The sequence below is a fragment of the Hypanus sabinus genome, chromosome 1 (genome assembly GCF_030144855.1).
Source record: "Hypanus sabinus isolate sHypSab1 chromosome 1, sHypSab1.hap1, whole genome shotgun sequence".
In the NCBI taxonomy this organism is placed as follows: Eukaryota; Metazoa; Chordata; class Chondrichthyes; order Myliobatiformes; family Dasyatidae; genus Hypanus; species Hypanus sabinus.
The window spans coordinates 38,410,836-38,436,235 of record NC_082706.1 but is presented as its reverse complement, the minus strand read 5'-3'; the positions used below and the strand labels follow the sequence as shown (position 1 = coordinate 38,436,235).

The 25,400-nt window shown below is 47.9% G+C and overlaps 1 protein-coding gene across 1 annotated transcript in view; it reads right to left on the bottom strand.

The window, feature by feature from the left end:
• Window positions 1–15,137: 15,137 nt before the first annotated feature.
• Window positions 15,138–25,400, bottom strand: part of pou2f2b (POU class 2 homeobox 2b) — a 78,779-nt gene continuing 68,516 nt past the window's right edge. Inside the window, exons 14-16 of the mRNA XM_059977061.1 lie at window positions 24,980–25,127; window positions 24,208–24,281; window positions 15,138–19,256 (exon numbers count right to left, since the gene is read on the bottom strand). Coding sequence (XP_059833044.1) covers window positions 18,988–19,256; window positions 24,208–24,281; window positions 24,980–25,127 — 491 coding nt within the window. The 3' untranslated portion in view covers window positions 15,138–18,987. The remainder of the gene's footprint in view (window positions 19,257–24,207; window positions 24,282–24,979; window positions 25,128–25,400) is intronic.

Genomic DNA, 25,400 nt, shown 5'->3' with positions numbered 1-25,400 from the left:
GGGATTCACACTGAAGGTGTGTTTTAATGAGGGGATTCACACAGAAGGTTTCTTTTACCGGGAGGGGATTCACACTGAGGGTGTGTTTTACCGAGAGGGGATTCACACTGAAGGTGTGTTTTAATGAGGGGATTCACACTGAAGGTGTGTTTTACCGAGAGGGGATTCACACTGAAGGTGTGTTTTAATGAGGGGATTCACACTGAAGGTGTGTTTTACTGAGAGGGATTCACACTGAAGGTGTGTTTTACTGAGAGGGGATTCACACTGAAGGTGTGTTTTACCGAGTAGGGATTCACATAGAAGGTGTGTTTTACCGAGAGGGGATTCACACTGAAGGTGTGTTTTACCGAGTAGGGATTCACATAGAAGGTGTGTTTTACCGAGAGGGGATTCACACTGAAGGTGTGTTTTACCGGGATGGGATTCACACTGAAGGTGTGTTTTAATGAGGGGATTCACACTGAAGTTGTGTTTTAATGAGGGGATTCACACTGAAGGTGTGTTTTACCAAGAGGGGATTCACACTAAAGGTGTGTTTTAATGAGAGGATTCACACTGAAGGTGTGTTTTACCGAGAGGGGATTCACACTGAAGGTGTGTTTTAATGAGGGGATTGACACTGAAGATCTGTTTTAATGAGGGGATTCACACTGAAGGTGTATTTTACTGAGAGTGGATTCACACTAAGGTGGTGTGTTAATGAGGGGACTCACACTGAAGGTGTGTTTTACCAAGAGGGGATTCACACTAAATGTGTGTTTTAATTAGGGAATTTACACAAGGTGTGTTTTACCGAGAGTGGATTCACACTGAAGGTGTGTTTTACTGAGAGTGGATTCTCACTAAGGTGGTGTGTTAATGAGGGGATTGACACTGAAGGTGTGTGTTACCGAGAGGGGATTGACACTGAAGGTGTGTTTTACCGAGAGTGGATTCACACTGTATGTGTGTTTTATCCAGAGGGGATTCACGCTGAAGGTGTATTTTAATGATGCGATTCACACAGAAGTTGTGTTTTACCGAGAGGGCATTCACTCTGAAGGTGAGTTTTAGTGAGGGGATTCACACTGAAGGACTTTTTAACCTAAAGGAGATTCACACTGAAGTTGTGTTTTAATTATAGGATTCAAACTGAAGGTAAAGTTTACCGAGAGGGGATTGTCACTGAAGGTGTGCTTTAAAGAGAGGATTTACCCCGAAGGGTGTTTTTATGAGGAGATTCACACTGAAAGTTTGTTTTACCGAGAGGGGATTCACACTGAAGGTGTGTTTTAATGATGCGATTCACACAGAAGTTGTGTTTTACCGAGAGGGGATTCACACTGAAGGTGTGTTTTACCGAGAGGGGATTCACACTGAAGGTGTGTTTTGCGGAGAGGGGATTCACACTGAAGGTGTATTTTACCGAGATGGGATTCACACTGAAGGTGTCTTTTACCGGGAGGGGATTCACACTGAAGGTGTGTTTTAATGAGGGGATTCACACTGAAGGTTTCTTTTACCGGGAGGGGATTCACACTGAGGGTGTGTTTTACCGAGAGGGGATTCACACTGAAGGTGTGTTTTAATGAGGGGATTCACACTGAAGGTGTGTTTTACCGAGAGGGGATTCACACTGAAGGTGTGTTTTAATGAGGGGATTCACACTGAAGGTGTGTTTTACTGAGAGGGATTCACACTGAAGGTGTGTTTTACTGAGAGGGGATTCACACTGAAGGTGTGTTTTACCGAGTAGGGATTCACATAGAAGGTGTGTTTTACCGAGAGGGGATTCACACTGAAGGTGTGTTTTACCGAGTAGGGATTCACATAGAAGGTGTGTTTTACCGAGAGGGGATTCACACTGAAGGTGTGTTTTACCGGGATGGGATTCACACTGAAGGTGTGTTTTAATGAGGGGATTCACACTGAAGTTGTGTTTTAATGAGGGGATTCACACTGAAGGTGTGTTTTACCAAGAGGGGATTCACACTAAAGGTGTGTTTTAATGAGAGGATTCACACTGAAGGTGTGTTTTACCGAGAGGGGATTCACACTGAAGGTGTGTTTTAATGAGGGGATTGACACTGAAGATCTGTTTTAATGAGGGGATTCACACTGAAGGTGTATTTTACTGAGAGTGGATTCACACTAAGGTGGTGTGTTAATGAGGGGACTCACACTGAAGGTGTGTTTTACCAAGAGGGGATTCACACTAAATGTGTGTTTTAATTAGGGAATTTACACAAGGTGTGTTTTACCGAGAGTGGATTCACACTGAAGGTGTGTTTTACTGAGAGTGGATTCTCACTAAGGTGGTGTGTTAATGAGGGGATTGACACTGAAGGTGTGTGTTACCGAGAGGGGATTGACACTGAAGGTGTGTTTTACCGAGAGTGGATTCACACTGTATGTGTGTTTTATCCAGAGGGGATTCACGCTGAAGGTGTATTTTAATGATGCGATTCACACAGAAGTTGTGTTTTACCGAGAGGGCATTCACTCTGAAGGTGAGTTTTAGTGAGGGGATTCACACTGAAGGACTTTTTAACCTAAAGGAGATTCACACTGAAGTTGTGTTTTAATTATAGGATTCAAACTGAAGGTAAAGTTTACCGAGAGGGGATTGTCACTGAAGGTGTGCTTTAAAGAGAGGATTTACCCCGAAGGGTGTTTTTATGAGGAGATTCACACTGAAAGTTTGTTTTACCGAGAGGGGATTCACGCTGAAGGTGTGTTTTAATGATGCGATTCACACAGAAGTTGTGTTTTACCGAGAGGGGATTCACACTGAAGGTGTGTTTTACCGAGAGGGGATTCACACTGAAGGTGTGTTTTGCGGAGAGGGGATTCACACTGAAGGTGTATTTTACCGAGATGGGATTCACACTGAAGGTGTCTTTTACCGAGAGGGGATTCACACTGAAGGTGTGTTTTGCGGAGAGGGGATTCACACTGAAGGTGTATTTTACCGAGATGGGATTCACACTGAAGGTGTCTTTTACCGGGAGGGGATTCACACTGAGGGTGTGTTTTACCGAGAGGGGATTCACACTGAAGGTGTGTTTTAATGAGGGGATTCACACTGAAGGTTTCTTTTACCGGGAGGGGATTCACACTGAGGGTGTGTTTTACCGAGAGGGGATTCACACTGAAGGTGTGTTTTAATGAGGGGATTCACACTGAAGGTGTGTTTTACCGAGAGGGGATTCACACTGAAGGTGTGTTTTAATGAGGGGATTCACACTGAAGGTGTGTTTTACTGAGAGGGATTCACACTGAAGGTGTGTTTTACTGAGAGGGGATTCACACTGAAGGTGTGTTTTACCGAGTAGGGATTCACATAGAAGGTGTGTTTTACCGAGAGGGGATTCACACTGAAGGTGTGTTTTACCGAGTAGGGATTCACATAGAAGGTGTGTTTTACCGAGAGGGGATTCACACTGAAGGTGTGTTTTACCGGGATGGGATTCACACTGAAGGTGTGTTTTAATGAGGGGATTCACACTGAAGTTGTGTTTTAATGAGGGGATTCACACTGAAGGTGTGTTTTACCAAGAGGGGATTCACACTAAAGGTGTGTTTTAATGAGAGGATTCACACTGAAGGTGTGTTTTACCGAGAGGGGATTCACACTGAAGGTGTGTTTTAATGAGGGGATTGACACTGAAGATCTGTTTTAATGAGGGGATTCACACTGAAGGTGTATTTTACTGAGAGTGGATTCACACTAAGGTGGTGTGTTAATGAGGGGACTCACACTGAAGGTGTGTTTTACCAAGAGGGGATTCACACTAAATGTGTGTTTTAATTAGGGAATTTACACAAGGTGTGTTTTACCGAGAGTGGATTCACACTGAAGGTGTGTTTTACTGAGAGTGGATTCTCACTAAGGTGGTGTGTTAATGAGGGGATTGACACTGAAGGTGTGTGTTACCGAGAGGGGATTGACACTGAAGGTGTGTTTTACCGAGAGTGGATTCACACTGTATGTGTGTTTTATCCAGAGGGGATTCACGCTGAAGGTGTATTTTAATGATGCGATTCACACAGAAGTTGTGTTTTACCGAGAGGGCATTCACTCTGAAGGTGAGTTTTAGTGAGGGGATTCACACTGAAGGACTTTTTAACCTAAAGGAGATTCACACTGAAGTTGTGTTTTAATTATAGGATTCAAACTGAAGGTAAAGTTTACCGAGAGGGGATTGTCACTGAAGGTGTGCTTTAAAGAGAGGATTTACCCCGAAGGGTGTTTTTATGAGGAGATTCACACTGAAAGTTTGTTTTACCGAGAGGGGATTCACGCTGAAGGTGTGTTTTAATGATGCGATTCACACAGAAGTTGTGTTTTACCGAGAGGGGATTCACACTGAAGGTGTGTTTTACCGAGAGGGGATTCACACTGAAGGTGTGTTTTGCGGAGAGGGGATTCACACTGAAGGTGTATTTTACCGAGATGGGATTCACACTGAAGGTGTCTTTTACCGAGAGGGGATTCACACTGAAGGTGTGTTTTGCGGAGAGGGGATTCACACTGAAGGTGTATTTTACCGAGATGGGATTCACACTGAAGGTGTCTTTTACCGGGAGGGGATTCACACTGAGGGTGTGTTTTACCGAGAGGGGATTCACACTGAAGGTGTGTTTTAATGAGGGGATTCACACTGAAGGTTTCTTTTACCGGGAGGGGATTCACACTGAGGGTGTGTTTTACCGAGAGGGGATTCACACTGAAGGTGTGTTTTAATGAGGGGATTCACACTGAAGGTGTGTTTTACCGAGAGGGGATTCACACTGAAGGTGTGTTTTAATGAGGGGATTCACACTGAAGGTGTGTTTTACTGAGAGGGATTCACACTGAAGGTGTGTTTTACTGAGAGGGGATTCACACTGAAGGTGTGTTTTACCGAGTAGGGATTCACATAGAAGGTGTGTTTTACCGAGAGGGGATTCACACTGAAGTTGTGTTTTACCGGGATGGGATTCAAACTGAAGTTGTGTTTTAATTATAGGATTCAAACTGAAGGTAAAGTTTACCGAGAGGGGATTGTCACTGAAGGTGTGCTTTAAAGAGAGGATTTACCCCGAAGGGTGTTTTTATGAGGAGATTCACACTGAAAGTTTGTTTTACCGAGAGGGGATTCACGCTGAAGGTGTGTTTTAATGATGCGATTCACACAGAAGTTGTGTTTTACCGAGAGGGGATTCACACTGAAGGTGTGTTTTACCGAGAGGGGATTCACACTGAAGGTGTGTTTTGCGGAGAGGGGATTCACACTGAAGGTGTGTTTTACCGAGATGGGATTCACACTGAAGGTGTCTTTTACCGGGAGTGGATTCACACTGAGGGTGTGTTTTACCGAGAGGGGATTCACACTGAAGGTGTGTTTTAATGAGGGGATTCACACTGAAGGTTTCTTTTACCGGGAGGGAATTCACACTGAGGGTGTGTTTTACCGAGAGGGGATTCACACTGAAGGTGTGTTTTAATGAGGGGATTCACACTGAAGGTGTGTTTTACCGAGAGGGGATTCACGCTGAAGGTGTGTTTTAATGAGGGGATTCACACTGAAGGTGTGTTTTACTGAGAGGGATTCACACTGAAGGTGTGTTTTACTGAGAGGGGATTCACACTGAAGGTGTGTTTTACCGAGTAGGGATTCACATAGAAGGTGTGTTTTACCGAGAGGGGATTCACACTGAAGGTGTGTTTTACCGGGATGGGATTCACACTGAAGGTGTGTTTTAATGAGGGGATTCACACTGAAGTTGTGTTTTAATGAGGGGATTCACACTGAAGGTGTGTTTTAATGAGGGGTTTCACACTGAAGATCTGTTTTAATGAGGGGATTCACACTGAAGGTGTATTTTACTGAGAGTGGATTCACACTAAGGTGGTGTGTTAATGAGGGGACTCACACTGAAGGTGTGTTTTACCAAGAGGGGATTCACACTAAATGTGTGTTTTAATTAGGGAATTTACACAAGGTGTGTTTTACCGAGAGTGGATTCACACTGAAGGTGTGTTTTACTGAGAGTGGATTCTCACTAAGGTGGTGTGTTAATGAGGGGATTGACACTGAAGGTGTGTGTTACCGAGAGGGGATTGACACTGAAGGTGTGTTTTACCGAGAGTGGATTCACACTGTATGTGTGTTTTATCCAGAGGGGATTCACGCTGAAGGTGTATTTTAATGATGCGATTCACACAGAAGTTGTGTTTTACCGAGAGGGCATTCACTCTGAAGGTGAGTTTTAGTGAGGGGATTCACACTGAAGGACTTTTTAACCTAAAGGAGATTCACACTGAAGTTGTGTTTTAATTATAGGATTCAAACTGAAGGTAAAGTTTACCGAGAGGGGATTGTCACTGAAGGTGTGCTTTAAAGAGAGGATTTACCCCGAAGGGTGTTTTTATGAGGAGATTCACACTGAAAGTTTGTTTTACCGAGAGGGGATTCACGCTGAAGGTGTGTTTTAATGATGCGATTCACACAGAAGTTGTGTTTTACCGAGAGGGGATTCACACTGAAGGTGTGTTTTACCGAGAGGGGATTCACACTGAAGGTGTGTTTTGCGGAGAGGGGATTCACACTGAAGGTGTGTTTTACCGAGATGGGATTCACACTGAAGGTGTCTTTTACCGGGAGGGGATTCACACTGAGGGTGTGTTTTACCGAGAGGGGATTCACACTGAAGGTGTGTTTTAATGAGGGGATTCACACTGAAGGTTTCTTTTACCGGGAGGGAATTCACACTGAGGGTGTGTTTTACCGAGAGGGGATTCACACTGAAGGTGTGTTTTAATGAGGGGATTCACACTGAAGGTGTGTTTTACCGAGAGGGGATTCACACTGAAGGTGTGTTTTAATGAGGGGATTCACACTGAAGGTGTGTTTTACTGAGAGGGATTCACACTGAAGGTGTGTTTTACTGAGAGGGGATTCACACTGAAGGTGTGTTTTACCGAGTAGGGATTCACATAGAAGGTGTGTTTTACCGAGAGTGGATTCACACTGAAGTTGTGTTTTACCGGGATGGGATTCAGACTGAAGTTGTGTTTTAATTATAGGATTCAAACTGAAGGTAAAGTTTACCGAGAGGGGATTGTCACTGAAGGTGTGCTTTAAAGAGAGGATTTACCCCGAAGGGTGTTTTTATGAGGAGATTCACACTGAAAGTTTGTTTTACCGAGAGGGGATTCACGCTGAAGGTGTGTTTTAATGATGCGATTCACACAGAAGTTGTGTTTTACCGAGAGGGGATTCACACTGAAGGTGTGTTTTACCGAGAGGGGATTCACACTGAAGGTGTGTTTTGCGGAGAGGGGATTCACACTGAAGGTGTGTTTTACCGAGATGGGATTCACACTGAAGGTGTCTTTTACCGGGAGGGGATTCACACTGAGGGTGTGTTTTACCGAGAGGGGATTCACACTGAAGGTGTGTTTTACCGAGATGGGATTCACACTGAAGGTGTCTTTTACCGGGAGGGGATTCACACTGAGGGTGTGTTTTACCGAGAGGGGATTCACACTGAAGGTGTATTTTACCGAGATGGGATTCACACTGAAGGTGTCTTTTACCGAGAGGGGATTCACACTGAAGGTGTGTTTTGCGGAGAGGGGATTCACACTGAAGGTGTATTTTACCGAGATGGGATTCACACTGAAGGTGTCTTTTACCGGGAGGGGATTCACACTGAGGGTGTGTTTTACCGAGAGGGGATTCACACTGAAGGTGTGTTTTAATGAGGGGATTCACACTGAAGGTTTCTTTTACCGGGAGGGGATTCACACTGAGGGTGTGTTTTACCGAGAGGGGATTCACACTGAAGGTGTGTTTTAATGAGGGGATTCACACTGAAGGTGTGTTTTACTGAGAGGGATTCACACTGAAGGTGTGTTTTACTGAGAGGGGATTCACACTGAAGGTGTGTTTTACCGAGTAGGGATTCACATAGAAGGTGTGTTTTACCGAGAGGGGATTCACACTGAAGTTGTGTTTTACCGGGATGGGATTCAAACTGAAGTTGTGTTTTAATTATAGGATTCAAACTGAAGGTAAAGTTTACCGAGAGGGGATTGTCACTGAAGGTGTGCTTTAAAGAGAGGATTTACCCCGAAGGGTGTTTTTATGAGGAGATTCACACTGAAAGTTTGTTTTACCGAGAGGGGATTCACGCTGAAGGTGTGTTTTACCGAGAGGGGATTCACACTGAAGTTGTGTTTTACCGGGATGGGATTCAAACTGAAGTTGTGTTTTAATTATAGGATTCAAACTGAAGGTAAAGTTTACCGAGAGGGGATTGTCACTGAAGGTGTGCTTTAAAGAGAGGATTTACCCCGAAGGGTGTTTTTATGAGGAGATTCACACTGAAAGTTTGTTTTACCGAGAGGGGATTCACGCTGAAGGTGTGTTTTAATGATGCGATTCACACAGAAGTTGTGTTTTACCGAGAGGGGATTCACACTGAAGGTGAGTTTTACCGAGAGGGGATTCACACTGAAGGTGTGTTTTGCGGAGAGGGGATTCACACTGAAGGTGTGTTTTACCGAGATGGGATTCACACTGAAGGTGTCTTTTACCGGGAGGGGATTCACACTGAGGGTGTGTTTTACCGAGAGGGGATTCACACTGAAGGTGTGTTTTAATGAGGGGATTCACACTGAAGGTTTCTTTTACCGGGAGGGAATTCACACTGAGGGTGTGTTTTACCGAGAGGGGATTCACACTGAAGGTGTGTTTTAATGAGGGGATTCACACTGAAGGTGTGTTTTACCGAGAGGGGATTCACGCTGAAGGTGTGTTTTAATGAGGGGATTCACACTGAAGGTGTGTTTTACTGAGAGGGATTCACACTGAAGGTGTGTTTTACTGAGAGGGGATTCACACTGAAGGTGTGTTTTACCGAGTAGGGATTCACATAGAAGGTGTGTTTTACCGAGAGGGGATTCACACTGAAGGTGTGTTTTACCGGGATGGGATTCACACTGAAGGTGTGTTTTAATGAGGGGATTCACACTGAAGTTGTGTTTTAATGAGGGGATTCACACTGAAGGTGTGTTTTAATGAGGGGTTTGACACTGAAGATCTGTTTTAATGAGGGGATTCACACTGAAGGTGTATTTTACTGAGAGTGGATTCACACTAAGGTGGTGTGTTAATGAGGGGACTCACACTGAAGGTGTGTTTTACCAAGAGGGGATTCACACTAAATGTGTGTTTTAATTAGGGAATTTACACAAGGTGTGTTTTACCGAGAGTGGATTCACACTGAAGGTGTGTTTTACTGAGAGTGGATTCTCACTAAGGTGGTGTGTTAATGAGGGGATTGACACTGAAGGTGTGTGTTACCGAGAGGGGATTGACACTGAAGGTGTGTTTTACCGAGAGTGGATTCACACTGTATGTGTGTTTTATCCAGAGGGGATTCACGCTGAAGGTGTATTTTAATGATGCGATTCACACAGAAGTTGTGTTTTACCGAGAGGGCATTCACTCTGAAGGTGAGTTTTAGTGAGGGGATTCACACTGAAGGACTTTTTAACCTAAAGGAGATTCACACTGAAGTTGTGTTTTAATTATAGGATTCAAACTGAAGGTAAAGTTTACCGAGAGGGGATTGTCACTGAAGGTGTGCTTTAAAGAGAGGATTTACCCCGAAGGGTGTTTTTATGAGGAGATTCACACTGAAAGTTTGTTTTACCGAGAGGGGATTCACGCTGAAGGTGTGTTTTAATGATGCGATTCACACAGAAGTTGTGTTTTACCGAGAGGGGATTCACACTGAAGGTGTGTTTTACCGAGAGGGGATTCACACTGAAGGTGTGTTTTGCGGAGAGGGGATTCACACTGAAGGTGTGTTTTACCGAGATGGGATTCACACTGAAGGTGTCTTTTACCGGGAGGGGATTCACACTGAGGGTGTGTTTTACCGAGAGGGGATTCACACTGAAGGTGTGTTTTAATGAGGGGATTCACACTGAAGGTTTCTTTTACCGGGAGGGAATTCACACTGAGGGTGTGTTTTACCGAGAGGGGATTCACACTGAAGGTGTGTTTTAATGAGGGGATTCACACTGAAGGTGTGTTTTACCGAGAGGGGATTCACACTGAAGGTGTGTTTTAATGAGGGGATTCACACTGAAGGTGTGTTTTACTGAGAGGGATTCACACTGAAGGTGTGTTTTACTGAGAGGGGATTCACACTGAAGGTGTGTTTTACCGAGTAGGGATTCACATAGAAGGTGTGTTTTACCGAGAGTGGATTCACACTGAAGTTGTGTTTTACCGGGATGGGATTCAGACTGAAGTTGTGTTTTAATTATAGGATTCAAACTGAAGGTAAAGTTTACCGAGAGGGGATTGTCACTGAAGGTGTGCTTTAAAGAGAGGATTTACCCCGAAGGGTGTTTTTATGAGGAGATTCACACTGAAAGTTTGTTTTACCGAGAGGGGATTCACGCTGAAGGTGTGTTTTAATGATGCGATTCACACAGAAGTTGTGTTTTACCGAGAGGGGATTCACACTGAAGGTGTGTTTTACCGAGAGGGGATTCACACTGAAGGTGTGTTTTGCGGAGAGGGGATTCACACTGAAGGTGTGTTTTACCGAGATGGGATTCACACTGAAGGTGTCTTTTACCGGGAGGGGATTCACACTGAGGGTGTGTTTTACCGAGAGGGGATTCACACTGAAGTTGTGTTTTAATGAGGGGATTCACACTGAAGGTTTCTTTTACCGGGAGGGAATTCACACTGAGGGTGTGTTTTACCGAGAGGGTATTCACACTGAAGGTGTGTTTTAATGAGGGGATTCACACTGAAGGTGTGTTTTACCGAGAGGGGATTCACGCTGAAGGTGTGTTTTAATGAGGGGATTAACACTGAAGGTGTGTTTTACTGAGAGGGATTCACACTGAAGGTGTGTTTTACTGAGAGGGGATTCACACTGAAGGTGTGTTTTACCGAGTAGGGATTCACATAGAAGGTGTGTTTTACCGAGAGGGGATTCACACTGAAGGTGTGTTTTACCGGGATGGGATTCACACTGAAGGTGTGTTTTAATGAGGGGATTCACACTGAAGTTGTGTTTTAATGAGGGGATTCACACTGAAGGTGTGTTTTACCGAGAGGGGATTCACACTGAAGGTGTGTTTTAATGAGGGGATTCACACTGAAGGTGTGTTTTACCGAGAGGGGATTCACACTGAAGGTGTGTTTTACCGGGATGGGATTCACACTGAAGGTGTGTTTTAATGAGGGGATTCACACTGAAGATGTGTTTTAATGAGGGGATTCACACTGAAGGTGTGTTTTACCGAGTAGGGATTCACACTGAAGGTGCGTTTTACCGAGAGGGGATTCACACTGAAGGTGTGTTTTACTGAGAGTGGTTTCATACTGAAGGTGTGTTTTCTTGAGAATATATTTTACTTGGAGCAGATTTACGCAGAAACAGTGTTTTTCTGTCAACATATGAATTCAAACTGGATTTTGCTGAGCGCTGTCTGGCTTAAGGATGGGATTCACTCTGCATTAGCAGTCGTCTACATTGAGGTCGCTGATTGTGAGCGGTTTTTCCAGTCCTTAATGATGGCCTGGTGGAAGATAATCTCTCTCATCCTCGTACTAACCTGATGGGATCCAGCACATTTGCTGAAGACGTCCAGCAATGAACACATGGACTGGAGTGTGTTTAACTGTACAGTTTATTTTTGATGTTTGACACTCAAATTACAAAAATGACGTGGATTAACGTCACTGTACACATCAAGCTCGTGAAACACACCAGAATATCTACTCACTAGCACAGGACGTAGAGACTAGCACATCTTAACAGACGTCCAAATGATAAAACCGAAACCGGGGAACGGGGTTTTTGGGAGGGTTAAGAAGAATGGGAGTATTGGGGTGGGGAACAGAGGGTGGGAAAATGAAGGGAAAGGAACTTGGAAGTGATGGAGTGTGTGGAGTGGAGGTTTGGGGAAGAGAGGGCAATTGTGGGGAGAGGAAATGAGTTGAGGGGAGGGGAGGCGATGGTCAGTAACAGTCGGGAGGTGAGGGATCGGGGGATGGAAGGTGACGGAAATGTGAGTTGTGTGGTAGGGAAAGGAAGGAAGGAGATGAGAAAGAGGCATCAATGAAGGGTGTCCGTGTTGTGGGAGGATGAAGGGGGTTGTTGGGTAGAGTTGTGTCAGTGAGGGAATTGAGGAGTCAATGAGGAGAGGGAAGGGTATCACTGAGATAGTGAGTGAGGAGGCTTTGGGGAAGAGTTCAGGGGGACGTGAGATGTTTTGTCAGTGGGGGACAGATGCAGAACCCAGACCAGAACTGGGACCCTGGTGCAGACAGATCAGGGGCAGCCTGTACTGTGCCCGGAGAAGGTTGGAGAAGAAGGGTGTTTAATGATACAGATACTCTTCCTCCTCATCCCATCCTCCATTATCACTGGAGCGGTGGGAACTTGAGCCGTTACCACGGTGAACCTCAAGCTGTGGGAGCTCAGGCCCTGTTACCCTGGTGAGCCAAGGGCTGGGGCCAGAGAAAGGCGAATCCCACGACAACCGCCAGTGCGGCCCAGTCAGCTGAACCTGCGTCAGACAGCCAGCAGCAAGGGTTCGGCTGGCCCTACAGACATGTCAGCAGTGCTGGACCAAGGTGTCTCACTGAGTGGAGCAATGGATGGTACCATGGGGAGGTGCTCAGGGAAGGGAGCTCGAGTGAATGTGTAGGGTGGGGGGAAATGGATGATGGAGTTGGAACGTAGGGAGAGAGGTTGAGGGAGTGGACCAGGCTGAGTGGGGGAGACTAAGCTAGGTAGGAGAAAGTGTGGGCAGGAAGGGCAACTCCATTGCAGGGGTGAGGGTCAGTGATGGGTAGAGGGTGTTGAGAATGGGGAGAGCGATGGGTGAGATGGTGTTGGGACTGTGGTCAGCGCTGTCAGGGGAGTGACAGGCGGGGAGCGTTTGGATAGTTCAGTGTCTGTGAAGTCACTGATGATGGGGTGGAGATCGGTGACGGGTGTGCTGTTAATGGGATCGGTGTGAGATGTGTGGGAGTGAAGGTGTGTGTGTCATTGGCAATGTGTGTGTACTTGACGAGAGTGTGTCAGTGAAGGGGTGTGTGTGTGAGTGAGACAGGGTTGTGTGTCAGTGGTATGTGCGTGTGTTTATGTGACGGGGTTGTGTGTGTGTTTGTGTGACGGGGTTGTGTTTGTGTGTGTTATGTGCGTGTGTGCCAGTGACGGGGAGTGTGGTTGTGTCTCAGTGACAGTAACAGGTTGTGTCAGTGATGGGGCAATCTGTGTGCCAATGGCAGAGTGTGTCAGTGATGGGTGTGTGTGTGTGTCAGTGATGTGTGTCAGTGACGGGGGTGTGTGTGTCAGTAATGGTGGTTGATGGAGTGGGGGGGGTGAATGATGATGTGGGGGGGTCAGTGATGGGGCATGAGGGTGACAAACAGCAGAGGAAAGATTGCTCTACAAAGACGTACAGAAATACAGACAGACAGTTTCTCATCGCCTACATCTACTGGTGTCCCCAGCACAGGGTGCTCTCAGTACAGGGATCAAACAAGATACAGAACATTACAAAGCTAAACCCAGGACAATATAATAAAATATACAATTTCACTTTGGATAGCTGAGGTCAAAGGTTAAAGTTCACTTTGGCTGGGTAATTGGATTTAAACACTGAAGGTAGTGGAGTTGTGGATTTGAAGTTTCTTTGGTTTTATTCCGCAAGAAAAGCGTTTTCATTACATTTTCATTTATTTAACACTTTGTTTCTAGCTTTGGGTTAGAGCTGTGTACAGGTCAGTGCTCCCGCTGAACGGCGGTAGGGGCATTGTACCATGGCCCCTCTCCTTCATCCCCAATGCTGACCACGTCCCTCAGTCCTCTCAACTTCTCCTTCCATGTCCTGCCCCCTTGTGCCCTTTCTCTGCTCTCTGTCCCCTCAGCCATTTCTGTCTGCCCTCTGTTCTTCCTCTCCCCCAGCCCCCCTCCCACACTATACTGTGCTCTCCCCTGTTCTTCACTCTCCCCCTCTCTCCCCACTTGCCTCAGCCCTGTGCTCTTTCTTCCCCTGCTTCATCCCTGGCTCTTGCCCCTTCTGGCTCTCCTCACCTCTATCCTTCATCGTTCCCCTGCATGCCAGCAGCTGTCCACTCATTTTGTCTTCTTGTGGCCTCCCATCCCCCACCCACTCCTCACTACCGCACTATATCTGAATCTGGTGTCTTCTCGTCCCGACCCCACCCTGTTCTCACTCTCTCTGCCCCGTTCCCCCTCTGTTCTCCCCTTTGCCCACTCACCTCCTGTTCTCCCTCACTATCCCCTCTTCTCTCTCTGCCCTCTTACCTCTCCTCTTCTCCCTCTCTGCCCTTCCCCCTCCTCTCTGCCCGTTTCCCCTCCTCTCTTCTCCCTCTCTACCCCCTTCTCCCACCCTCTTCTCCCTCTCTGCCCTCTTCCATCTCCTCTGTTCTCCCTCTATTACACTATGCCTGCCACAAAATTTTAGCCGGAGTCACCTTGTCTCTCCCGAGGTTCCTGCCACCTTAAACCATTGTCTACCGGGACTGAGCATGTCTGGACTGGCAGCACACCACCCCTTCCCTCCTCAGTTCTTCCTCCCCCCCACCCACCGTCCGGTGAGCCGGAATCCTGCCCCAGTCCTTCCCGGTGCTGGTGTAGTGGAGGGCCGGATTCTTGGCCCCACCTGAGCCCCCCGTTCAGCAGGACCCATTGCCCTGGAGTGCATAAATGCGAATCACCCAGCTAGGAGCAGTGCCCTCCTCATCAGTGTAGGTGCCAGCGATCACCTGTGCCCGCTTGCTGCTGAACTGCAGCGGGCACTCACTCGATGCCCTCACCGGCAGAGGGTCCCTAGGCAGCAGCTCTGGGTCAGCCGACGTGAGTGGAGGGCAGGGCAGGCTGGGTTGCCCCTCACCTTGGGCTTGTCACCTTCCCTCACCCATCCTGCCAAACAGCGGGGGTCGAGGCTGGCCTTCCGGCCTCCGGGTCACCCCGTCCACAGGCTAAACCAGAGCTGGCACCTTTGGGTGCCTGGGCAGGTAGCTGGGTACCACACACCGTCCCCCACCCCTCCACCCTCCCTCCCTCCCACCCACCCGCCCCTACCCCATCCAACAACTAGGTACCACAGTTGCCCTGTCTTTGGTTGTAGAAAAAGTCACCAAGCTTTTCTTTGTATATTTTGTTTCCCAGAACAAGCCGTTGGGAACACAAGTCTTTGCCCAGGTATACTGGCGATGTAACCTTTGGTAAGTTCCTTTCGAGGTTTGTTTGATTTAGGTTTAAAGTGTTTTTCTGTTTGGTTACTGGTTTGAGGGAAGCATTAAGACACTTGCAGTGTGACCTGCCGCCCACAGAGACTGGAGAGATTCCCGGTGTCCAGAAATCGCAAGCGACTGCACAAGATCAGAGCACAGCACAGCGTCAGTCGGGGACCCTGTTTCATGGAGAGGCTGCCTTGTACAATCTGCTGGGAAGAACACGGTGGCCTGCCCCAGTCCAGCCGGCCACTGGAGGAGGAACTGAACAGTGCCCAGACAGCGACAGGGCTTCACTAACTACTGCTCAGTCCTAGCCAAACCCACCCTCAACAACGTCTCCTCACCTTTCGCTCTTTCTGATCTGGATCCCACCGGATTCCCGCACTCCCGAATTTGGGTGACACTCAAACCTCGCAGTTCCAAAATCAGATCTTGCTCCCTGTCTCTGGACTGAATGAGGGAATCACAAACAAGAGAGAATCTGCAGATGCTGGAAATCCGAGCCAAGCACACAAAATGCCAGGTTAGCTCAGCAGGCCAGGCAGCATCCATGGAAAAAAGCACAGCTGACATTTCGAGTCAAGACCCTTCATAAGGACTCTTTTCCATCGATGCTGGCATTCTGTGTGCGCTGTGTGAACGAGGAAATGTGTAAAATGCCATTCATGCTTATGTCTATCTGGTTAACACTGGATGCACTTTAATATCTGTCTCTCTTCTGACTTGCATTTCGAGTGCTCTTCTCTTCCTCTCTCACTCTCTGATTACGCCAGAGGCTCCTCTGTTCTTCTTTCTGGATTACACTGTCATCTCCCTCTCGTTAACACTACCGTTCTCTTTCTGGACCCTTTTCCCAGGGCGATGCTGTGTGCTCTGGATTACACACGATACTCTTCTCCTTTCTTTGGGTTTTACTGGATTCTTTCCAAATTACACTGGACACTTTTTCTGTCCCTCTTTCCTTCCCTTTCTGAATTACACTGGACACCTTATTTATATCTTTGGATTTACTTTCTGCCTGGGTTACAATGGATGTGTTCTTTCTTCTCTGGCTCGCAAGGCACACTGTCCAGAGGCATTTTGTAAAAGCATTCCTCTATAGGTTTTGCAATCGATCGGGTTCCTGTGCCCTGCAGACCCTGGGTGGAAGAGGTAACCGAGACTGGTCACACCAGAGCTCGTGGTCAGTCGGGGCCAGCAGCTGAGCACAGGGCAGGACAGTACACCCAGACTGCCTTCACGTGCTGCCTGGCCTGGTCCCACACAAAGCCAGGGTTCCCATGCTGTGCTGTGCTTAAACCCGTGCCGTCTTTATTTGGTTCATCAAAGTACATGAGGTATATGACGGGCTATCTCCCTACCGCCGGGGTGGTTTCTTGGCGCATTCGTTCCTCACGGGGTCCATGGTTTATTTGGCTGTGTTTATTTCAAACTCTATTTATGTGCACATTTTTGGCCGGGATAGTCTTCACTCAGCACTGGGTTAGACCCGTAGACCTTGTAACCCTGGGAAAAGACCCCTGCAAGCAGGGTAATCATCCCTGCAGCCCAGCCCTCCCAAAATAAAGCCCTCCTGGCTCAGGGTGGATCTCGGCACAGGATGGAGTCTAAGTGCCCGGGACCAGAGTGGAACCTTGGGGCCCAGACCAGACAGACTTCCACAGGACAGTTTTGTCCTCAGCTCATTTTTCCTGCCCTAGAGAGATCAGGTGCAGGACAATTTGAGGTGCGCTTGCTCCTGTGCCAGGAGCCCCACCTAAGAGCAATGGCCCATTCCAAAATAAGGCCCCTCCCTAATGAAGGTAGGAGCCCTGGATAGAGATAAGTTTCCCCACATTTGGGATATTCACACTGGATAAATCCAGTGAATCTCAGTGAACAATAAGAGCCACCCATTACGTTAAATAATAATAAAGACATGTTTCAGCACAACGGCTATATTAACAGTAGTAATGCTGGTGAATACTGATGATTCTGACCGATATTGGTGGTGTCCACTGCCTCCGGAGGCCGTGGATAAAGATGCTGAGGCTGAGATTCACTGGGAGCTATCTGGGCCACCGGGTGGAGCCCGGTGCTGAGTGAGGCAAATACGGTCGACCAGGCTGAGAACTCAGCCTTGATCAGATCCCCACAGCGAGAGCTGTGGGTGGGATTTTTTTTGGTATTTCTGTGCATCAGGAATGCGCTGTCAACCACCAGCTGGTTAATGTGGAGATAGGAGAATTTTTGGTCTAAAGTCAAGTTTCTTTTGTTTTTTATACATATGCAATAAAAGCCGAACATAGATTTCTTCTATAAAAACTATTTAGCTAAACAGATACATTCCATCTAAAGTAGGTGAGGATCACTTCAATTCCAGGTGTAAAGGGGGTTTAAAGGGAGTGAGGAGGGGCCGGGCTCCCTTGGTCCCCTGCACACACTCTCCTAAAGCTGTACTCACGTACACGCTGGTTCACACTCCTGTGTACACACTGGTCCACGCACTCATTAACGGACTGTTTCACACATCGGTGTATGCAGGGCTTCATACGGTAGTCCCACATGCTTGTGTACACACAGATTCACACATTCATCGCCACACTCCTATGCAGTCAGGTATACTTTGGATCATACACAGACACAAACGCACTCAAGCCCAGGGTACGTGTTAGTTCGTCCAGTTGCCTAGAATCTGGCCCACACAACCAGTGTGCACGCTGGTCCACACGCTCACGTGCACACGAGTGTATGCACTCGCTCGCACACTACAGTAGAAACCTGAGCTCACACGCTTTTGTACAGCTAGGCTAACACTGTACTGTGTATACCTGGATTCACACATGAAGGTGTACACCTGGATTCGCACACTAGGGTGTACACCTGGGCTCACACACGACAGTGTACACACTGGTTCACAGTCTAGAGTTAAACACCTGAAATCAGAAAGCGGGAAGCGAAAAGCTAAACTGAGGTCAGAGATTCGGGGATCAGGATGGGAGCTGGTGGCCCCCTCTCCACCCCCCCACTTCCTGTTTAGTCCCATCCCGTCGAAATGGCCCACTCCTCCTCTCAACATTACTTTGGTTTTATCTTTGTTTCATTATTAAATACATCTCGGAGGAAAGCCAGGGTTTGTTTGTGAGGACGGGAAGACCCGGGAGCAGAGAGGAAGGAGGGTTTCCCACTGCAACCCGACCCTGGCTATGAGGTATATAGGAGCAGGGACACGGCTGTCTCCCGCTCATATCTAATTAAAACCCACGGTTGTTTTAATTTAAGTATTCAAATGCCGGAGAAACATTTTTAAAAAGTGTTGTGTCTTTTTTTTTTTGGTTTGAGTGATATAACTGGGTGTTCAGGCACTGGATAGTAGCAATATGCAGAGAAGATGTGTTAAGTTTGGTCTTGTAGTGTGGGGAGGGCTTTGTATCTGAATAAAATATTTCAAGCAGTAAATAAATAGATAAATCCCTCCCCACTGGGAAATAATACAAAATAAACACTATAAATGATATAAAACCCCAAATCCCAGAGAAAACTTAGGGAAAAAAAACCAAAGGGGATGGTGATGGATCCATGTCGAAGTACGGAAGGTTGAGCGTCAGGCTGTGAGCAAGCCCCCATCGCACAGACCTGCGCAGCCTCTCTGGGTACCTCCTCCATAAGGTCCAGAGGGAGCTGAGAAGCTGGAGTCAGAGTGAGTGGCACTCCCTCCCCGCCCCGGTCACTCTGCGCTGGAGCCGGCGGGGCCGATGCTGACGGCGGGCAGCCCCTGCTCGCTGCAGGCTGCGGGAGGTTTCGTCTGCAGAGAGGCGACGGAAGCCAGACTGACGGCCGTGGGGTTACTGGCGAGAAGAGGCAGGCTGGGGTGGTTGAGGAAGAGGGGTGAGGTAACAATGCTCTGTGTCCCTGCACTGCCTGCGCCACTGGACAGCACCAAATTCCCGCCGGCGTCAAGGCTGGTAATTGGAATGGTCCCACCACTCGCGAGGGCTGCAAGAGAAGAGCAGACCATGGGGAACAGGCAGTGAGAACTGTACACGCCATGGAGAACAAGCAGGTGACAACAATACAGAGTGTGGGAAACAGGCAGTGAGAATACAGTGTACCTTGTTGGGGAACAAGCAGAGAGAACTATATACACCATGCGGAATAATTGGAGAGGACATCAAAATATACATACTGGAGAACAGGCAGCGACAATACGGTACACACCATGGGGAACAGTGAGAATGCACTGTTCTCAGAGCACCCAGAACTAGCATGCATAGGGACAGCATACAGACAGAACACAACAGAGAGACAGAAAGCATTCAGTCAGAACACAGCACAGATAGAGAGAGCATACAAGTGAGAGACAGAGAGTGCATACAATCAGAGCCCAGCACAAACAGAGTGCACTCTGTCAGAACAGCACACAGAATACCAGACAGGGGGAGAGAGCATACAGTCAGAACGCAGGACACAAAACTGAGGGAATACACAGTCAGAAAGCAGCACACACACAGGGAGAGCATATAGCCCGAACACAGCACACGGAGAGATCATTGAGTCAGAACACAACAAAGAGAGTCAGGAACCATCACATACAGAGGGAGTACACATTCAGAACACAGCACACACACACTCCGCACACAATCAGAACAAAACACACAGAGGGAGCATGCAGTCCAACATAACACATACACAAGGAAAGCACGCAGAATACAGAAAACATAGGGAGAGCACAAATTTGGAACACCCACACAGCACGGCACACACAAGGAAAGGACGCAGAATACAGAAAACATAGGGAGAGCACAAATTTGGAACACCCACACAGCACGGCACACACAAGGAAAGGATACAGTACAACATAACACACACAAGGAGAGCACATTCTGAACACAGCACAGAGAGAGTGTACACCATCAGAATAGAACACACAGGGAGAGCACACAGCACAGAGAGAACAGACAATACAGTCCAACATAACACATGAAAGGAAAGCACACAGTCTGAACACAGCACAGAGAGGGTACACAGTCTGAACACAGCACAGAGAGGGTACACAGTCAAAATGCAGTGCGCGTACGTAAGTACACACACACACACCATTCAGAACACAACAGACAGAGGGAGCTCTGTCAGAATACAAGAAACGCAGTGAGAGCATACAGCCAGAACAAAGAGAGAGCACACACTCAGGAAATGTCATACATAGAAGGAGTACACAGTCAGAATACAGAGCACACAATCAAACATAACACTCTCAGGGAAAGCATACAGTCAAAACACAGCACACACAGAGGGAGGATACAGTCTCAACAGAACACACACACACACATGCACAGACTAGAGCACACAAAATACAACAGAGAACATACACTCAAACAACACGCACTGGGAGAGCGCACAGTCTGACCATAGCACAGAGACAGCATACACTCAGAACACAGCAAAGTGAGATTGAGTACACAGGACACACACAGCATACAGTAAACACAGGCAGAATACACAGTCAAAGTAAAGCACAAAGGGCTTAGAGTTAAAACAGTAAAGAGACAGAGAGCATACTGCTGGAACACAGCACACGGGCACACACACACAAAGATCGTACGGTCAGAACACAGCGTCACACAACACATGCGAGCTGAGCGCACAGTCAGGCGAAGGTAATTGGATGGAATATTGAAAAAGGCACAGTTAGTACATTGGGGGTATGCGTGCCACACAGGAGAGGTCACGTCCTTGTACCCAACAACTAAAGGAAATACAATGCCACTCTGGAGCGAAATGAGAACACGACCCACAAATACATCACAGCTACTGAGAACACGATGTGGCGATGCATCTGAACTGGCCCCAATGTCACTTTACATAAGAACACACCGTCATGCGGATGACATGGAGTGGGAACGCACCCACAATGATATTCGCTGTATGTCTTGAGGTTGTCATGACCACTGCTGGTGGCCAGAGCACTGCTGGAACCTCAGGGAACAAAGTGAAAAACGCTGGGACGTGGCCACTGAGATATCATGACGTGACATAAAAACAAAGCAGGCCACTGAGATGTGACGAGGCCTAGAGGGGATAAAGAAGAGAGTCTCTTGGGACTGAGGAGGGCAAACCAGTGCAGATTGGAAGTAGCAGGGGCCAGGATATTCTCTGGAAACAATGCTGACACCAATAGAGGGCCAGGTACTGATCTCAGATTCACAGCACCCAGATTATCAAAATGACAGAATGTTGCAAAGGTTACGAGTGCACCTCTAAAGTAGTGCAAAAAAGAAATTCTGAAGTGACAATAAGAGAATGATTGAAAGAGGTGGAGCTAAGAATCAAGAATGAGCACGACTGGGAAGGGGGTGTGAAGGAAGTGACTAGTTCAGAGGTCTGACGGTAGTGTAGAAGAGACATGGGATCGCTGAATTTGGGACAATGAGACACCAGGTGGAAATATAACTACGGACAGGGGCACAAGGCCAGAAACACTGAACCGGGGTCAGAGACAGTGAACCGGGGACAGAGACACTGAACCGGGGACTGAGACACTGAACTGGGGACAGAGACACTGAACCGGGGTCAGAGACAGTGAACCGGGGTCAGAGACACTGAACCGGGGTCAGAGACAGTGAACCGGGGACAGAGACACTGAACCAGGGATGGCGGCTCAAGAAGATAGACACTTGACAAGCAATAAGACAGGGAGACATGGTTTGAAGGGTGTATCAAGATTTGGTACTGTTGCTTGTGAGAATGCTGACATCAATGCTGGAAATGCTCAGCCAGTCAGGCAGCCCCTCAGCAGAGAGTGGGAGTGACCATTTCTGATTGACAGCCCTGTGCGTTGACAACGAGGAGGCGAAGGTCCTCATTTGGACCTACATGCTCTCTGCCCTCCCGTCAGGGCTTTGGTCTGAGCAATGTCCTGTACCTTCTCCACACCTTCCACACCCAATTCCTCACTCCGCCATCAGGGAGTCCACTGCCACAGCTCCCTGTGGACATGGTCAGCCTCACTGCTGCAGTCAGAGTTTCCAACCTGCTTCTAATACAAAGGATCGCAAGAGGCTGCTGGGAGTTGTAGACTTAGCCAGCTCCATCATGGGCACAACCCCCCTGCACCACTAAGGACATCTTCAAATGGCGGTGCCTCAGGAGGGGGATTAACGGCCCTCACCAACCAGGACAAACCCTCTTCTCATTACCAGTGGGGCGGGAGTACAGGAACATCCTTCCCCAAGTGTACACTAAATGGGGGCAGGGAAGGGGAAAGAATGAAGGAATTACACTGCTTGGAGGCATCAGGTTGATTCCAGAGATGAAGAGAGATGGAGTCACCCAGGATTTTAGTCACTGGAATTGAGAAGGATGGGAGGGGATCGTATATAAAATTATAAAAGGGATAGATAAGACAGAGATAGGAAAGTTGTTACACTGGTAAGCAAGACTAGAACTACAGGACATAGCCTCAAGATTTGGTGGAATTGACATATGAAAGGAGATGAGGAGAAACTGCTTTTCCCAGAGAGTCATGAAACTGTGGAATTCTCTACCTAGAGAAGTAGTAGAGCTAACCTCATTAAGCATATTTAAGAAAGAGCTATATAGATTTTTGCATAGCAGTGGAATTATGGGTTAGGGGGAAAAGGTGAGTCCACGGCCAGATCATCTATCATCTTATTGAATGGTTTGACAGGCAAGATGGTCCACTCCTGTTTCTATTTCTTATGTTCTTATGAATGGGCAGCTGAAGTTTCTGATTAAAACCCTTCTTTCAAAACGTTGTGTTTACTTCCCTCCACCGATGCTGACTGACCCACTGAGCTACACCATGGTTCACTCCTTCTTCTAAACCTGATGGTCTGCAGGCTGGAAATGCTCTTCCCCAGTGCCTGGGGTACAAGGTTAAATCAGGAGATCCCATTGGGGGCAGGGTGGAGAGAGTGGGAACCTTCTGGAGAGGGGATAGAGAGTCTATGGAGTGGGGATTTTGGACATGGGGAGGGACAGTCAGGACCATTGGGGGGGTGAGGAAGAAAGTCAGGAACTTTAGGGGAAGAAGGAGAGTCCGAGGAAAGGGTGTGACTGTCAGGACCTCAGAGGAGGGGGAAGAGTCAGGACCTTCAGGGGAAGGAGGGGGAGAGTGGGGTATCTTTGGGGAGGGGGAGGAGAAAAGAGTCTGGATTTTTTAGGGGACGGGGTGGAGAGTTGGGACCTTCAGAGGAGAGGATAAAGAATTGGGGCCTTCAAGGGGAGGGTCATTGTACAGCTGAAATAAGATTTCTTTCCTTGACTCTCCACTACTCCCACCCACCAGAGAATAATGTCTAACCTCCCCAAACCCTGTATGAAGACACGCAAGTTTTGGAACAGTCATCAACCTGAAATGTCAGCTTTCCCTTGCTCTGCACAGGTATACCTTGTCCATCCATTCCTCGCTTCACAACAGGACAAAGCTGAGAACCTAAGGCTGGCACCTAGTACTCGGGAAGAGAAACCAGGAAAGTCAGAGCAAGAAGATGGATGCCAAGGTGATGGGAGAAAGCAGGAGGTGGGCGGGGAAAGATGACAGGGGACAGAATGGGGAAGAGGACGAGAGAAGGAGAGATTGGGGAGGAGACAAGAAGTATATGGGAGAAGGGAGGAAGAGATTGAAGGGGGTTAGAGACCAGGAGAGGAGAGAAGATAAGAGAATTGGAACTCCAGGAAAGGGGATTAGTGACCTTCAGGGACACGTCCAGTCCAGATGTGTGGTGGTTTACGGGAGATGAGGGGGACTGTATGATATGACGGTAATGGAGTGGAATGTGTAACATACATGCGGGCAGGATTCATGACACATATGGCGGGGTGTGTGACGGGTCTGATGCAGGATGTGTGGGACCGTCACTCCAAGGCCAGCAGCACTTGCCATGTGGGTGAAATGGAGTGAGTGCACACACAGATACAAACAAACCTTGGATGGTGGCCAAGGGATTACTGGCCATCAACGAGGCGTTAATCCCATGGTTGACAGGCAGCAGTGAACTCCTGCAATCCAACCAACAGAAGGTATTCAGAAACAGTCCTTGCATACTGAGGGGTGCAGGTCCCGGCTGGCTCCGTGGGCAGGCATGCACAGGGGTGCAAGGGGGTGCTCTTTCAGTGTGGAGTGTCAACGCCAGTGAATGTGCGTGCTTATATGTTTGTATACATGCGTGCACACATGCTGTGTGTGTGTGTGTGTGTGTGTGTGTGTGTGTGTGTGTGTGTATGTGTGTGTGTGTGTGTGTGTGTGTTTGTGTGTGTACATAGTTGTGTGTGTGCATTTTGTATGTATGTGCATAATTTGTGCACAACATTTACATGTGTACGTATAGGCTCATGCATATTGCTTGTGTGTTTTTAAACATATGCATTGGGGGCATGTACACGTCTGAGTGTGTGTGGGTATTTTCGGAAAGGGGTGTGTGTTTTTGGGGGTAGTGATGGTGATGGGTATGTTTTGGGTGGACAATGGGATGGGACGGGGGACGCTGTCAGCCCCACATGGCATTGGAGTCGTTTCCTCTATGTTCCCCTCTCCCTCGGGCTAACCAGACCACCAACTCTCTCTTCTGTTTCCTCCCAGTATGCTCCATTCTGCAGGACATGCCCCCCACCAGCCTCTCTCCCTCCCCCACACACTGTGCCCCTCCCTGGTGTGTCAGCGTACCTGGGCTGAGGTGTGAGAAGCGAGCGTCTCTTACCCTGTGCTGGTGTTCAGTGCTGACAGTGCCATCGAGTGGCTGCTGTTTGTGCTGTTCGGGGGTGTGGGAGGGGAGGTGTTGAGTGCCGACAGGGAGCTCCCGCTTACTCCCGGCGTGTGTGACGAGCCAGCGGCAGACATCGTAGAAACTGGGAGGGGAGAGGATCACAGTCAGCACTCACGGAGCCGGTCCCTTCCTTCCCAGGCCACACGATACCTGCTCTCAATCCCAACCAGAACCAACATAGTCCCACCCCATTCACTCTTCCTGCCCCTCTCCCTCCCTTTCCCATTCCTGTCCTGGTCCCTCTCTACTCCACCACCCCTCCTCTGCATCTCTCTCCCATCCATCCTCATCGTCCCCTCCCCCTATACCTCCTCTCTCTTTCTCTCTCTCTCTGTCTCCCTCTCTATCTTTCTCT